Source organism: Thunnus maccoyii, chromosome 19 (assembly GCF_910596095.1).
Source record: "Thunnus maccoyii chromosome 19, fThuMac1.1, whole genome shotgun sequence".
Classification (NCBI taxonomy): Eukaryota; Metazoa; Chordata; class Actinopteri; order Scombriformes; family Scombridae; genus Thunnus; species Thunnus maccoyii.
Window position 1 is genome coordinate 6,134,095 of NC_056551.1, and position 15,193 is coordinate 6,149,287.

At 40.6% G+C, this 15,193-nt stretch overlaps 1 protein-coding gene across 3 annotated transcripts in view; it reads left to right on the forward strand.

The window, feature by feature from the left end:
• si:ch211-196i2.1 (collagen alpha-1(I) chain) overlaps positions 1-15,193 on the forward strand; it is a 121,700-nt gene that overhangs the window by 44,956 nt on the left and 61,551 nt on the right. For all 3 annotated transcript variants that reach the window (XM_042395117.1, XM_042395118.1, XM_042395119.1), the window contains 2 exons: positions 1,564-1,698; positions 2,095-2,175. In XM_042395117.1, the coding sequence (XP_042251051.1) occupies positions 1,564-1,698; positions 2,095-2,175 (216 nt within the window). The remainder of the gene's footprint in view (positions 1-1,563; positions 1,699-2,094; positions 2,176-15,193) is intronic.

Genomic DNA, 15,193 nt, shown 5'->3' on the forward strand with positions numbered 1-15,193 from the left:
TTTTAGGGTATCATGGGATTTTTCTGGCAGAGGTGCCTGAGATTTGGTTCCTCTGCAGAGAACATGAAATATCTCCGAAACATTATCTTTCTATATACAGCAATGCAGCTGTGCATCAAATAAAAAAACACCACCCAGATGGAGTTCCTTCAAGCCTTTTATGTACGTCTCCCACTTTCCACTTGCCTTGGATCTGTTGTAAGACACAAACAGCTTGTTAAAATGGGTTGTCGTTTTTCAGTAATGAGCGTCTTTGGCACTTATTAGCTGTATGATATGCACTAACATGCCTCAAGTTGGCAAAACTATGAGAAATATGCATTTTAATATTACAGGTACAGTTCATTTGAAATCCTTGCATGGTTTCATCATTTCATCTTGAAGTGACGCTTATCTGTCTTTAAACAAACAAATTCACATGACACATACACACATGCATGTGCACACACACAGACACACACACACACACACACACACACACACACACACACACACACACACACACAGATGCTCTCTCACCCACCGTCACATTCTCATAAACAAAGCCTGGGGACAGAGCTTTTGAAGTAAATGTCTGCTGATGCTTTGTTTGTCATTTTTGGCCTGATGTCAGAGAGTTACTTGGAAAGTCAGAGAACCATGGAAACTGCAGTGAGGTATATGTATGACCTGCAGTAACCTCCCTGTGTGTGTGTGTATGTGTGTATCCAGACTGTGAAATGTTCTTCCGTTCTTTGTATATTTTGTTTGCATGCATGAAAAGCTGTACAGTACAAACACAGCACACGTACTGTGTGAATGTATCGATTGTAAGATACAGAAGGATAGCTTGGTGTCTGGAGGTTCATTCTGATTCAGTTTGTTTACATTTTAACATTTCAAGAGAGAACTGGAACACATGTATCGTGACCTCCATCGGCAAAGGTGGAGATATAAAATAGGGATGTAGATGTTTAGAGAAAGTGATTGTTCATTTGTCACCTTCAAGACAACATTTTCCTTGTGGTTATTTGCTGGTCAAAAGATGTCTAAATATCTAAATTAAAATCAAGCTGAATTTAGTTGTAATGTGAACCTTTTAGATGTCAAGGTTATATAAAACTATAGTTTTAACAACATTCAAATGATATTTCAGTGTGAAGCAGCTTGTAACATCTAGATATTGAAATGTAGTCATTGAAATGGTATAAAAACAGTAGTTATGTGCAACCTAAACCTAAAAGTCCAGTTTTAACATCTCTAGACTTCTTTTGACCCTGAAACCACCAGAATCACCACCATAATTTCTCATAAAATATCTGTGTTTTTGTAAAAAGCTGTTAAAAAAAACACCAAACCTGCGATATAAGTCGGGTAACTGATGTTATGTGATGTGTTGTAGAGTCAAATGTTCAGGGTGTATTAAAGCAGATATACCTCAGAACCTGTCCAAACTCAAGACTCACAGGTGTAGCCATCTGTAATCATCAATACACTATAACAAGAAGCATTAGGTTGTGAACGCATCTTTACATTGTGTGTGCTTGACCCCTCACACTGTATGTAACGTTTCTATCTCTGCAGGGTCATCTCCGACAGCTGACCTTCCTGATGGGCGACCCAGACGCCGCCCAGCAACACTGCAGCCACCACCCGCCCCGCTGCGGTGAGGCTGTTTCCAAGCCTCCCCGCTCCCCAGGCACCAACAACGCCCTGGAGGTGAGGAAAGATAGATGGAAAAGGAAAAAGAAGAGATCACAAGTGAAATGAAGTCTTAGCATTAATTATTCCTTTGATTTATGCACACAGTGAGGCCCCGACATATAACATAATAAGGTGTTTAAGGTGAAGCTCATAGATGTCTTTTGAAGCCCGCATCCCAGACACTGAGACTCCTGTAGTTAATACTTTTACAGCAGAACCCGTCATATCCTATGAAGCATGATAAAAGATCATTCAGAGGATTTAAAACAAAAACTGCAGACTCCTGTGGTTTTGATCCAGTCTGGTGTAATTTAACAACTCTCGAGTGTTTGGTTGTTCATCAGTTTAGCCATGAACTGTGTTTGTTTGTGGTTTTTAAATTTAGAAATTGTCCCCACTGTTCCCACACAGAATCTACTGCTGTCCTCAAATGACCTGGAGGACCTGCTGGGGGATCCCAAGAACGAGTCATTTTTGGGCTTTGGCAGAACTGTGAGTAGAATATTTTGGTACCTAAACTACTGAAAAATATTACAGCGCTATTTGAAGCTGTGCTCAAAATTCCCTGTTCATTTAGGTGTTAAACCCAACCAAAATAAAAAACATGCAGATGCCTGGTTTCACAGCTACGTCGCAGAGCTGTAGTTTGAGAGTTTTGGCAGCTGACCAGTCGTCATGGTGATTAGATCCAGCTGTGGTCAGGCAGGCATCTACAGTCATGTGTACCAACCACTGGTCTGCTGGTACCACTGACACCGTTTTTTTGTGTGTGTTTTTTTTTCAGCCTCTGTCTGTAAAACCACCAGTCCAGTGTCTGTCATTAATTACCACTGTAGTGCAGAGCCTCAGGCGTCAGAGGCCCCAAACAGCCAGTCATGTCCTTGGCTGACTGGTCCACTTTACATGTGTGTATGTGTGCATATGTGTGTGTCCTGAGAGACGCCTGTGTGCCTGACCTGTCTGCCTTCTGGTCCATCAGTCTGTGTCTGCTCACTCGTCTTTGTTGTGGCCTGCAAAAGGGTTCATCCTGGTGCTGAAACTAAATATTGATCTTGATTAATTATAGCCAGGGCTGATTTCTTGTAGCTTCTATTGAAAAAAAAATCCAGAAATTGTTTATATTTTGGATATTAAGAAATGTGTAAAAAAAAAAAAAGGGAAAACAATACCAATAATAAAAGAATGTAGCAGTGATGATGGACCATGTTGAAAGTTTTTTCCACTTATTCACAGGGTGTATGATCAGCAGCAGCTAATTTACATTTCTTCAGAGTTTCTTATGGGGACAAAAAAGCTGGCCAAATTTATTAACTACTTTTTGAAAAATCTGGGTATTGTTCTGTAATCAGATGATGAGCCTTAGGGCAGAAACACATCACAAGTGGCAAACTGAGTAGAGTGGCTTCTTTCTTCTGTGAGAGAATCCTGTGCGTGGAGGATGATGGTAGGTGGTATGAAGCGCAGAGTTCAAGTAAATGAACTGTGACCTGAAAGAGGCAGAAAAAATCAGCATGGTAACCAGTCAAACCTGAGACCAGCTGTAAACTGTATTTACCGTAAATTAAAGTTTATTGCAGCCTGTTATTTTACATCTTACATGGAACTTCAGATGCAGCTCCTACTGAGAATCTAAACAGCAACAGCTGCGATTTCCTGGCAAACAGTGCATCTTCAGTGGTAACTTGTTGCATTAGAACTAAGCAGACATTGTATGAATTAAGCCCACTTTTAACCACAACTAATTGTAGAAGCAGGCCACCTTTCGTTCAGATCGGCTGTTGTTTAATCCTCCGCTTTAGGGGGTCACCAACACCTGGTTAACAAGCCTGGTGACAAGATTTTCACATCATGAACGATCAGTTGAACCATACTTTGTGAGCCCATCTTTTCTGCCTTTCTTCTTATCAAATGAAAGTGACTTTATCTCCATAACTGGAAGCCCATTAGTTTCTACTTTGGCCTGATCTCCAGCCCCCAAATCCTGCCTCAGATGGAAATGTACCATGTTCAGGAATTAATGAAAACTCTTTCTTTGATCTTTAATAGGAACTTGTGTTGATGATGATGAATATGAAAGCGATCAGTACATTTAAATTTCACAGCGAGCCTCAGTTATGCCAACTTGTACATTCAGAAATCCGTTTTGTTATGACTACACACACAAACCGTAGTCTCAAATCTCAGACCAAACAAAATACAGTTTCTGAAATACATATGGTTGTTTACACTGGCACTGACAGAATAAACCATATTTCTGGAATCAGCACATGTTTGGAATGGAAACACCTGCACAGACCAAATGCTTGGAAACGAAGGAAAAGCAAAGCTGGTTTGAATTTACATTTTGATGTCTATGCAAAATGTTTGAATTAATCAGCGAGGATCTGCTTCTCTTTACAGTATACAGTAGTGTGCAGCCAGGGGAGCGATTGCAATCCTGACTGTCAAACACAGCAGACCATACTGTGCTGTGCCAACCCCACCAGGCACAGAGTTTATCCATCAGGATGGCATTGGGATGCCTGTGTAGTGATGTAAGAGACGGAGACCTCTCCTGCTGTTTTGTGTTGTAGAAAATGTTTGCAGGAACAAGCTGCACCAGATCTGTCTTAAAGGTTACCGAAATTTCTGTCAGCTGGCTGTGACTTGTTCCCATTATCTGTCTTTCTTCGTTCATCTGTTTCTGTTTTTCTGTTTTTTATTGTGTCTGAATCTGTGTCCTCTGGCTCTGTGTGTGTCTTTGTCTCTTTACGTTTACATGTCTCTGTCCCTGTGTCTTTGTCCCTGTCTCTTAGTTTTAGTGTCCATCTGTTTTTCCCTGTCCTCCTTAGCAGTGTCTGAAAATCACCCGATCAGTCAGCCTATTTACAAGTGCACTATTGTTAATGCACTATTTTTGGATTATCAGATCCTTGTAATACATTATAGAGATCTCAAGGATTTATTACATTGTTGGACAGCCAGAGTGCTTTGAAGGTAGGGAGGCATCATATTTTAAAGGTTTAGTTGTACTGTATACTCTGCTGTGCATTATGCTTGTATTATTTTTGAGATGACAGTTGTTTTCAAAAATCACCACAGCGATTAAAAATAGTCTATTCCACGAACAGTATATCAAGCATTCATATTCATTTAGCATTTCATAGTACTATCAGTCTGTGAATGTCCTACATAGTGCTAGTGTGTGGTAAAAGGACAGAGGGTCAGATTTACTCAGGCCTTTGTGACAGTTTTTCAGGCGCTGATGTGACGCATTCTGCTCCAAACATGTGAGAGTTTGCGAGGTCCGTCTCTTTCCTCATAGCATATACTGTACATTTAGTGCAAATGGGATTTACAAGAGCAACAAGGATGGTTGTAGTGGGGAAAAGAAACATACAAACATGCAAAAATTATGCAATTAGGCTTTTATCAATGGATACAACATCTGATTACTGTAATGCAAACAAATAGTGTTTGTTTCAGATATGCTCTGCTCTGAGCTGCTGCTCTTCTGTCTGTCTGTCTGTCTCTCTCTCTCTCTCTCTCTCTCTCTCTCTCTCTCTCTCTGCGATGGTTTGTGTATATTTTGTGCGTCTTTTATTTGCCTTATTATATCACTTAATCTCCTTTTCATTTCCTGTGAACGTGTTTAATGCCTCCTAATTTATGAATAATTAGATATATGCTAAAGATTATAATATCAGGAATTTGTAGCCTCTTAACATCCACTGGGTCGCTGGCGACCCACTTAAGCCAGTTGTAGGCAGCTTAGCATCACGCAGTAATGAGTAAAAGCAGTTGGCACAATTTGGTCACTTGGAGACGTTTTGGAGAGATTCAGGGACACCAGTGACAACACAAACTAAAATCTCCCTAGCTCCCCTAAGGTCTAGAGGTCTGGAATTTTATACAGGTGTGGTTGACAAGATGTAGAAGGTATGTGGTGATTTGCATAGTTCTGGCATAAAGCATGTCCTAGTTATTGTTATTCAAATATGACTTAAATATGAAACACTTTTTTGAGCCATATTTGAACTGATGTAATTTTGGTTGTGTTTTAGCCACATGCTAAACAAGCACAAACCCAGAAACTAGACAATGTTCCATTTCAAATGAAATCTAATACATGCATTTTGGCCTTACAGTTCTTCTGTTATAAGTTTTCCATTTGGGTATGCCAAATGGGTGAAATTTTTTTTAAAAAAGGGTGGATGTTAGGAGGATAAGCAATATTTTCAGTAATAGCCTGAAGGTTTTTCGGAGGTAGAGTTGGCCAAAGCAAATATTTTGGGTTGAAAATCAAGTTATCATTTCTTTTCTGAGCTCAGTGATCTCGTAGAAATCCCACCTCTTCTTGGAGGACAGTACTAGGAGATGACTGCAAAATGAGATGCTATCTTACAAAGTCAGACGCTGAAGGCATTCATATTGCGGCTGCAAACTCAATACAAACTGCTAAGCACATTTCTGCAAAGCCTTTTTCTTACTGAATCTGACCGAGACGTGCCCTCAGAAATTCCCACAATGGAATGAAAAACACAGTGATCATGGCTTGTACTTTATTTTTTGGTGTGACACCAGTCAATGATGGAGCAAAATTATCATTCATCAAATGACCAAAATCAAAATTTACAGCTCACCATAGAGTAAACTGTTGTCTAGAGGTTACTGTAGTCTATTGAATCATGTAGTGATTGATGAATCGATTACAATTATCACAGTACAAACACTGCTTTCAGCTTCTCAAATGTGTGTTATATCAATGTAAATTGCATGCTTGTGGTAGGACAAAACAATCTATTTGAAGACGTCATCTTGGAGCATTTCCTGAAAGTTTATAGACTAAATGACTAATCCATTCATCTAAACACTAGTTTGCAGATTAATGGTCAATGAAAACAAATGTTAATTGTAGGTCATCATGTTGGAAGTAGTAAACAAGGGAGTGATTTTAGAGGCAGTCCTTGTTTCTCTGCAGCCTGTTTCTCATTAAATCCATACAGACCAGAGCTGTGGAGGTGCAGCCGTCCTGTCTCTGACTCTCCTCAGAATCTGCACATTTGAAAAAAAATAAATCTACTACATTAACAAGATGTATTTCTCTTTCACTTTTCGCTAAGGCCTTCTGCTCTAGTCTTTGGTGCGTAACATTTCTGACTGTGGGGCCACGTTGTTGGGATTTCCTGACTTTGATGCATGTGCTGTCTGGGGCCACAGGCTCCCTTGACAGGTGCTCTCTTTAGAGACATGGCACTCGAGCAGTTAATCTACAGCTCCTCCAATGTGCACTAAGATGTTAAACACTCCTGGAGGTCAGGGACCTTAGCTAAACATATAAGTACAAAGCCAGAGCAATGAACTTCAGAGTATATTGATGGCTTTGAACCCTTGAAATTGATGTGTCCTATATTAGTCAGAATTTCTTGCGCTGGTAAATTGTAGTACTTATGTGTATCTTTTAAATTATATATCAACAAAAATTCCAAGTCTTTGTTGCTTCCAACTTCCAACAACAACATAAAGCAAATGTGACGTTATGCTACTTTTCTTTAGATTTATATCCTTGTAAATTCTTTCTTTATGTTTGAGACTTGTGGTTAACACTTTTGACATTTTTCACAGTTTTCAGACATTTTATAGTCTACAAATGAATCATTTAACTCCTAATGAAATGATAATGAATGATTACACACCTATTTAAGTGCTTGACAGTGATCAGCATGTGTCTGCATGATCAGAAAGTTTTCAGTCTCTTAAATGGTCTGTGTGGAATTGTGGACTTTTTTGTGTATATGTGGGGAGAGAAAGAGCATGACAGGACTTGTGTTTGATTGTTTTTTCTACACTGAACATCACCATGAGACCAAATCCAGTTGGTCGGAGGGCTTTCACTTTCATAAATAGTTTGAACACCGTTTACACTTGATCCCTGAAGCTGCATCTGTCAGAGAGACATACACGCCCCTGTAGTCGTAATAGTCCCTGTTCCATATCCTATCACAGTGTTTCCACTCCGGTCTCTAGAGAGGCCTCTTTCATAAAACTTGTCAAACAATGGCTTTTTACTAGCAAGCTCAGACAAAAATAAAGAGGTGGAATAAAATTATTCATCATTTTGACACTTTTCCATGACTGTCAATCCACCAGGGTTTTTACCTTAAAGTAAATCTGTCAAGAGTTTTTTTTATATTAAATGATTTTACCCAGGGTGGAATTTTCATGTCTTAGCAAAGCTCAAGTGTTAAAGGCTGATTATTGTTTTACCTTTTTCTAAAGCTGCTAATTTACAATGCTCATGAGTTGGGTTATTTTGGATTGACAACTGAAAGAGTTTCAAATTACCAATTAAATGACACTCCTGCTGTTTACCTTTAACTAGCATTGATCAATTTTTCAGCAACTTGAGGATATATTATCACATCTCCTTATGAAGTTGATACAGCATACAGCAGTTAGCAAACAGTTGCATATCGGCACATTCGAGTTGTATTTCTGGCCACCTGGTGAATGCAAGTCTAATATTCTCTCTATGTTTAGCTTTGTTTTCCTCCACCAAACTCATGAGGGGAATATCAATGTCTTTAGTGGCTAATTGCTTTACTATGATCACTAGCTAGTTGTTAACTTTGTCTATCAGCCGTTGGGTGAAACAATGTTCATTCTCCGTTTATCTCTGGTTTCATCTCCACCAGCTCCTGAGAGAAATATCAGGCTCTTTAGCCTGCTATGTTTGTTTGTTTTCTTCCCCAGCTAGTCAATAACTTTGTCTGCTTTTAGCTTAGTAGAGCCTTAAGGTAATGCTTTTTCGAGCCGTTGTCTCTCTCCTTTCTGACTCTGTTTCTCCATTTGTGACCTCTCTTTCTCTCACTTTCTGGCCACACTGCTTAGGCTACTTGGCCGGAGGCAGCAGCTGGCTAAAGCTGAGGTCAGAGGTCAGGGCCTGGTCAGAGTCATCCAGCTGGGTTGGAGAGAGTGCGATGGATAGGGTAGCCTGCCCTCACCTCTTGTCCAAATAGTTAGGGGAGATGATCTGCACCTACAGGGCTATCATTATGAATGTCATCACTGAACTCTGGATATTGTACTATCTGCTTGTCAGGAGAGCTGAACCAGTGCAAACTGTGCACTGGTGTGTGGACAAAAAGCTGATATCATTCCTGAGCTGTCAGAGCTAGGATCAATCGGTCATTACCTTACATTCTCATGTTTGCATCATTAGCCAAAAACAACATGTTCTCATGCCAGCAGAGGTCACATTCCTTCATTGATCTCAATACTGTTCACTTTGTTCTGCTCTTGTTCTCATGTACTAGTGGTCACCAACCTTTTCCAAGCCAACATCACTTTCAGATCTACCATTCAGAAATATAAGAAATAAAAGCCCACAGATGTTTAAATGGTGAATAATGCTGCCTCTTTTCTTTTTCTTTTTTATAACCAGTCCATTTTAACAATTTTAATTCCAACTATCGTATGCTTTGTCAAGGCAAATTATGAACTGAATACCCTCACTTTCTCTCAAAATCAGCCTAGAAGGCAGAAATTAAAATATGAATGACTGCAACACATTAATTGCAGTTTATGTCAACTAGATAAAGAGAGCAATGTAAATCTTCTCACTGAACCATATGCCACATGACAACAAAAGGGAAATAAACAAGCAATTAGGTACTATACACAACATTTCACTTCAAACTATGCAAAATCTCTCCAAAGTTAGTGCTCTGTAGTTGGGCTCATAGTTAGAGACACCTAGTCTCGCACAGTCAGTGGGTCCTTTGCTTTGTTTTGATTTTTTCATCTGTGAAAAAGTCATCTCACAAAGATAAGTGGAGCCAAAGTAGGCTATTACTTTCAGTGCACAGGAGGAGAGGAGAGGAAATTCTTCCCTGTTCACAAGTCCCCAGTATTGCTGTCCTTTGACCTGGCTTGCAATTCAAAGTCTATTTGCAACTATTTCTATGTCCATTCCATTTGGTAAGGAAAATGCATCCTGCAACTTGTGTCAATGTCAATGGGAAGAAATGGATTTATGATGAATTTCACAATGTCCTCCATGACATGAAACTCCTGTCAAATTCAGCTGCCACTTTATCCAAATGGGCACAGAACTGTTCAGGTTTAGCCTCTCTCACACTCTGCGCCAGTCTCCCCAGGTTTGGGAAATGTGTCAGTCTCCCATATCTCAACTGAGAGGTCCACAGATGCACTTTGGCTTTGAATGCATTGACAGCGCTAATCATGTGTGCCACCTCTTTGTCTTGAGTTGAGCTCATTCAGTTTGGCTATCAGGTCTGTAAGAAATCCCAAATCAAGAAGCCATGCATTGTGTGACAGTTCTTTGTGCTGCTCATTCCATGCCTCCAAAAAGGAGTGGATCTCGGGCAGGAGGTCAATAAATCACTGCAGCACTTTTCCGCAACTTAACCAACAAACTTCAGCATGCAGGAGCAAGTCGTCATAAGCAGCATCAAGTTCGTCCAGTAAAGATTTGAACAGTCTGTGCTGCAGTCCTTTTGCCTGCATGGAGTTAACAATTCTCACTAGCATCATTATATGGGAAAAATCCACAACTTTGCTTGCAAGCGACTGTTGATGAAACACACAGTGATAACTGTGGAACTTGGGTCTTTGTGGCACAAAACAATAAAACCACAGTGTGTTCCTCACATAGCTTGTGCGCCGTCAGTTGTAATTGCCTCTAACTTATGAATAGGGATGTTGTTGTCATGCACATACTGTTTGAACTCGTCGATGTTCTCACCTCTCAACCTCTCCTTTAATGGCAAAAGTGTGAGGAAATCTTCCTTCGTGGATGAGTCTTCAAAAGCCATCTGAGCAAACACCATTAGCTGTGCAATGTCTGTCATGCCCACAGATTCGTCAGATTGCAGTGAGAAGCATTTGCAAAGTGATAAATCCCTGAGCACTTGTTGAGACACATCCTCTGATAACGACTCTATCCTTCTGGCCACAATTGGCCAAGTGTTACACTCACGATCGCATTTTTAATAGTGTCTTTGTTTTTACAGTCTTTGAATAAAGTTTCAGCAATGACAGACATTGCCTCCATCAGTAAATGTTTTTTTGCATTTAGCCAAACGGTAACTTACATGAAAGGAGGCCTCCATTGCAGCCTTTCCTTTGTCTGTGGACTTGATAAACAGCAGCTGTTGGACCTTCAATGCTGACTTCAACTTGGACACTTTGCTGGAGCGCAGAGCACCTTTGGGTGGGAAGTCGTCATTGAATTTCAGCAACTGCTTGGTTACAAATTAGGCAGATTGGTTTGTCATTGACAGTTCCCATACGGAATGAAAGTTGTAGGTTTTTTGCTTTTTTCATACATTCTCCTCCATCTTAACTTGCTAGCTGGTTGCCAAACCAACTGACAGTAGCTTCACAACAGTATCGTGATCCAGCCAATCAGAGAGGTGAAAAGAGCATTATGTCCCAACATTTCCAGAGTGGCTGGATTGAAAAAAAATGTAAATGACATAAATTCCGGTAGGATAAAACAACCTTTTTAAAATGTTATTTTACTATAATTATCATTTTTCCTCTAATGCTTTACGATCTCCTTTGAGCTTCCCAAAGTTTGGCAAGTCGATCCCTATCAACAGGTTGGTGACCCCTGTCCTATACTGTAAATGTTGCTCTGTTGGAGAATAAGGTTGCTCAACGCAACAGTTTCCTAACAACAAAGGGAGAGGAGCAGGTAGATGTGCTGACAGACCACCATTTTCAGATTATAACTTCTCTAAATATGTGCTGTAGCCAGCCAGAAAAGCTCAGTAGATGAGTGACTCATGTCAAGTCGTCAGTTTTTATTTTTAATGTTAGACGGTATTCTGTCAGTGTGCCAGGCTCGGCTCCATGATGATGGATCTGCTGAAAGGAGTTGCAATTCTCTCAGGGCTCTTCTTTTGTGTTTGCTGAGCTCTGTGATTACTGAGTGTCATGCTTTATGATCCAATCAGAGGCAGAGAGAAGCAGATTATTTTAAGCAGTGTCGATGATATTATGTTATAATGTAATATTCCCTTCAAGGACCAGTGTGTAAGATTTAGTGGCATCTAGCAGTGAGGTTGCAGATTGCAACCAAATAAATATCCCTGCCCTCACCATCCCTTCCAAGCGTGTAGGAGAACCAATGGTGGCTGCAAAAAACCCGAAAAATACGAAAGGCCTTCTATAGAGCCAGTGTTTGGTTTGTCCACTCTGAGCTACTGTAGAAAAATGGCGGTGCAACATGGCGGGCTCTGTAGAAGAGGACCCGCTCCCTCTGTAGATATAAAGGGCTGATTCTAAGGTAAGGAAAACACAATGATTCTTGTTTTCATGGGATAATACACTAATTAAATTCTACACACTGCACCTTTAAATATAGTGCTGGAAGAGAACCATGCATTAGTGAGTGTGTGCGTCAAAGACGATAATAAGAAGAAAAGGTTCTCAAAAACTCAAAAATCTTTGCTTTAGAGAAACAGCTAAAGTATATAAATAATAATAATAATATAGTTTACAAAATACAGTTACATGAGTTTTCAGCCTGTGTCACAGCTCTGTAAGGAGTTACTGTAAGTGAGCTATTTTTAAAAGGTCAACACATTCAATTGCTTGTTTCAAAAACACATATTTCACGCGGCAAGTTCCTCAACCAAACTGTTGGCATCGCAGGAACATGATACACTGCAAGACGAACATGTCAGAGCAACAACAGAAGAAACACAGCGGGATGCAGAACTCTTGTTTCCCAGTACGTTATAATGAAGAAAAGACTAATATTAAAATGATCCCCTAAAATCCATCTGGTGTGGTGGATTCTGGATTGTGGTGCTAAGACCATGTTTTTCTGGGGTTTCCACTCAGTTGCAGGACGCATCAAAGGGCACACAGGAAGGAAATATGCTTTGTGTTTGCTGTTTTTTTTTTTTTTTTAAAAAAAAAGGCTCTGCACACTGTCAGGCTTTTCTTTTATGCACTTTCCCATAGATTGAGCGGTAACTTTTCATCTGCTTGGCGCGGTTCATAACTGCTTCCATAATAAAATTAAGTAATTACAGACGAGTCGGGAGGCCCTCAGATCACGGAGTACAAGAGGAAGTGGGTTGTTGAAAGAGGGGAGGCTTAGATAAGAGAGAAGGAGTTGTCTCTTTCTTTTTTGTCACTAAGCAGCGCAGAACCATTTTCGCAGCATGAGCAACTCCAACATGCTCAAACTTATAATTTTCCTCACCAAAACTGTAATTAAGGATGGCGTATCTATGCTGTGAAGATAAATCAGCTGCGGTTTAATGCTAGGTGATGGAACATTGTCAGAAGAGTGCTGCATCAGCAACTTGCAATCACTCTCCTTTCCGTTTCTTCCCAGCGCTAACACGCTCCGCCAGGACAGAAATCCCAACGCTGCAGGTCACAACTCTTTGAATTCAATGAGGATTATGTTTTCTGTGCAGACAGCAGAGATCTCTGGAAGCCATTATGTGGTGGGGAGGACGAAGATGTGTCAGGAAGTTGTTGAGAATTAAAAAGAGAGCATTGATTTCCCCCCACACATCTGCCCTGCAGTTTTAAAGCACCCATGGAGGTTGTGTTCACCTCGAATCAATCTCCCTCTGCTCTGGTTTATTTATATTGCTGTTGATACTAGACCACCTCTCCTTTTGTTCCTAATAGACATGAAGTAATGCTTTGTGTGATGGGAAACTGCCCTGCTGCTCTTGACTTTCATGCAGAGGAAGACTCCTCTCTGCTTCAACCCCAATCCAAGCCAATGTCAAAGAATCCTTGGTGAATATTTCCCTTCAAATGCTCCCTCAGCTGTGGTTATTTCACTCACTCTGGTCACTGTGGCTTTCCCCTCCTCTAATTTCCCTATAGAGATATTTTCTTTCTAGGTTTTTTGCAGGCTCCCTGCAACCAAAATCCATCCATGTGTGAAAGCAGCAGGGATTCCCTCACATAATCTTCGTCCCTGTTTTCCTTCGTTCTGCTTCCAGAAGTTATTCACTCCAGCAGATTTTTAGTTGCCCATGATGTTGCGGTTGGCATGTTGTGCCAACAGCTCGGTGCGATCAGATGTTCACACTCACCATCAATCTAGTTTGGTTAGCTGAGTGCTGGCGAACAAATTGGACGTTAATGATTTATAGCGTTGAGAACATTTGATGCATGCTGTGACTCCTTGTGGGCGAAAGTGATGGAATGTATTTATGATTGAAAAGACTTTGGGTTGTTTTGAAATATAAATTGTCCCAGATGATTTTACATTACAGTTGTCTCTGTCAGTTTCAGTTTCGCTGAGTTTCACCTTATTCTTTCTCTGTGTTCTCAACCACTCTAAGGGCTAATCACAGTCTCTTACATATGCCGGATCAGATGTATTGTTTAGGCTATAAAAGATGTATAGCTGATACTAGTGGAAGGGTGTGTACCCAGTAGGTGTGTGGGTGTGTCTGCTTGGAGCTGGATCAGCCTCTTGTGCAGAGGTCTGCCTGTGGGTAAGATGTGAACAGAGCTGAGGTGCAGACAGACCTGCAGAGTCTCCTGCAGTCATGCTCTACCATGTTGGATGGTACTTGCTCCTGGGATGCCTGCTGCTGGATTTAGAAGGACGGCATGTGCAAGGTCAAAGGCGACAGAAAGGAAAGGTACTGCCTGGTGTACATGTGCTGAATTTATGGATGTAGATTTTCCCTTTTTTGACTGTTCTGCACTGACATAAAGGAGGGTGTGTAATGCCCTGCACACCACTGTGTTGCACACTTCGTGGTGGTGCTTTTATTGGTTTTTCATGGCTGAACATGTTTTGCTCTTTCAGCATGGATGACATGTATGTGGTTCATTTATTGCCAATTGCATCTCTTGAGAATTTGACTTTGAGGCTGAAAGTTCAGAGCTGTAGTTTTCAGTTTTGTCAGTGACTGTAGGCTTCTAATTTTTATCCACTGTGACTGCTAATTTAAGCAGATTTGGGAAATTTGATCAGTAATTCCAGTTCTTGTCTTGATAAACTCTTGGTAGGAACCACAGAGTCTTGCACACTGTCAGCCACTGGTACTGACTTCATTAACGATGTTTCAGTCCTCACAACTTCATCAGATATTATTGAATCATTGATTTGAATTTGTATGGATGCTAGGAGATGCCGGAGGCATCCTCTGATTAGTGGGCACCTTCTGGGTGAAATTTGAACACATTTAGAGGTTAAAGACACACCACTCTCTCTATGTTATTGGTATTCACAAACATAAGGTAGACCAAAAGCCCTCTGTATGGAGGCTCTCTGGATAACTAGTGTGAAAATGATAAGCCTGCAGATGCAGTGAAAGCACTTTGGCTCAGGTGCAGGAGCTAGAGGTTGCAGAGCTTTTTTTTTTCTTTTTTTGTATAAAAAAATGTCATGGTCTTTCTTTTCCCCTTTACACACGCTTCATGATCTTATATGCCGGGACCACCGGGACATTTTGACCCCAACCAACAGTGGCATTTCTAACATGGGTGGTCCTGCGGGAAATAAAATCCC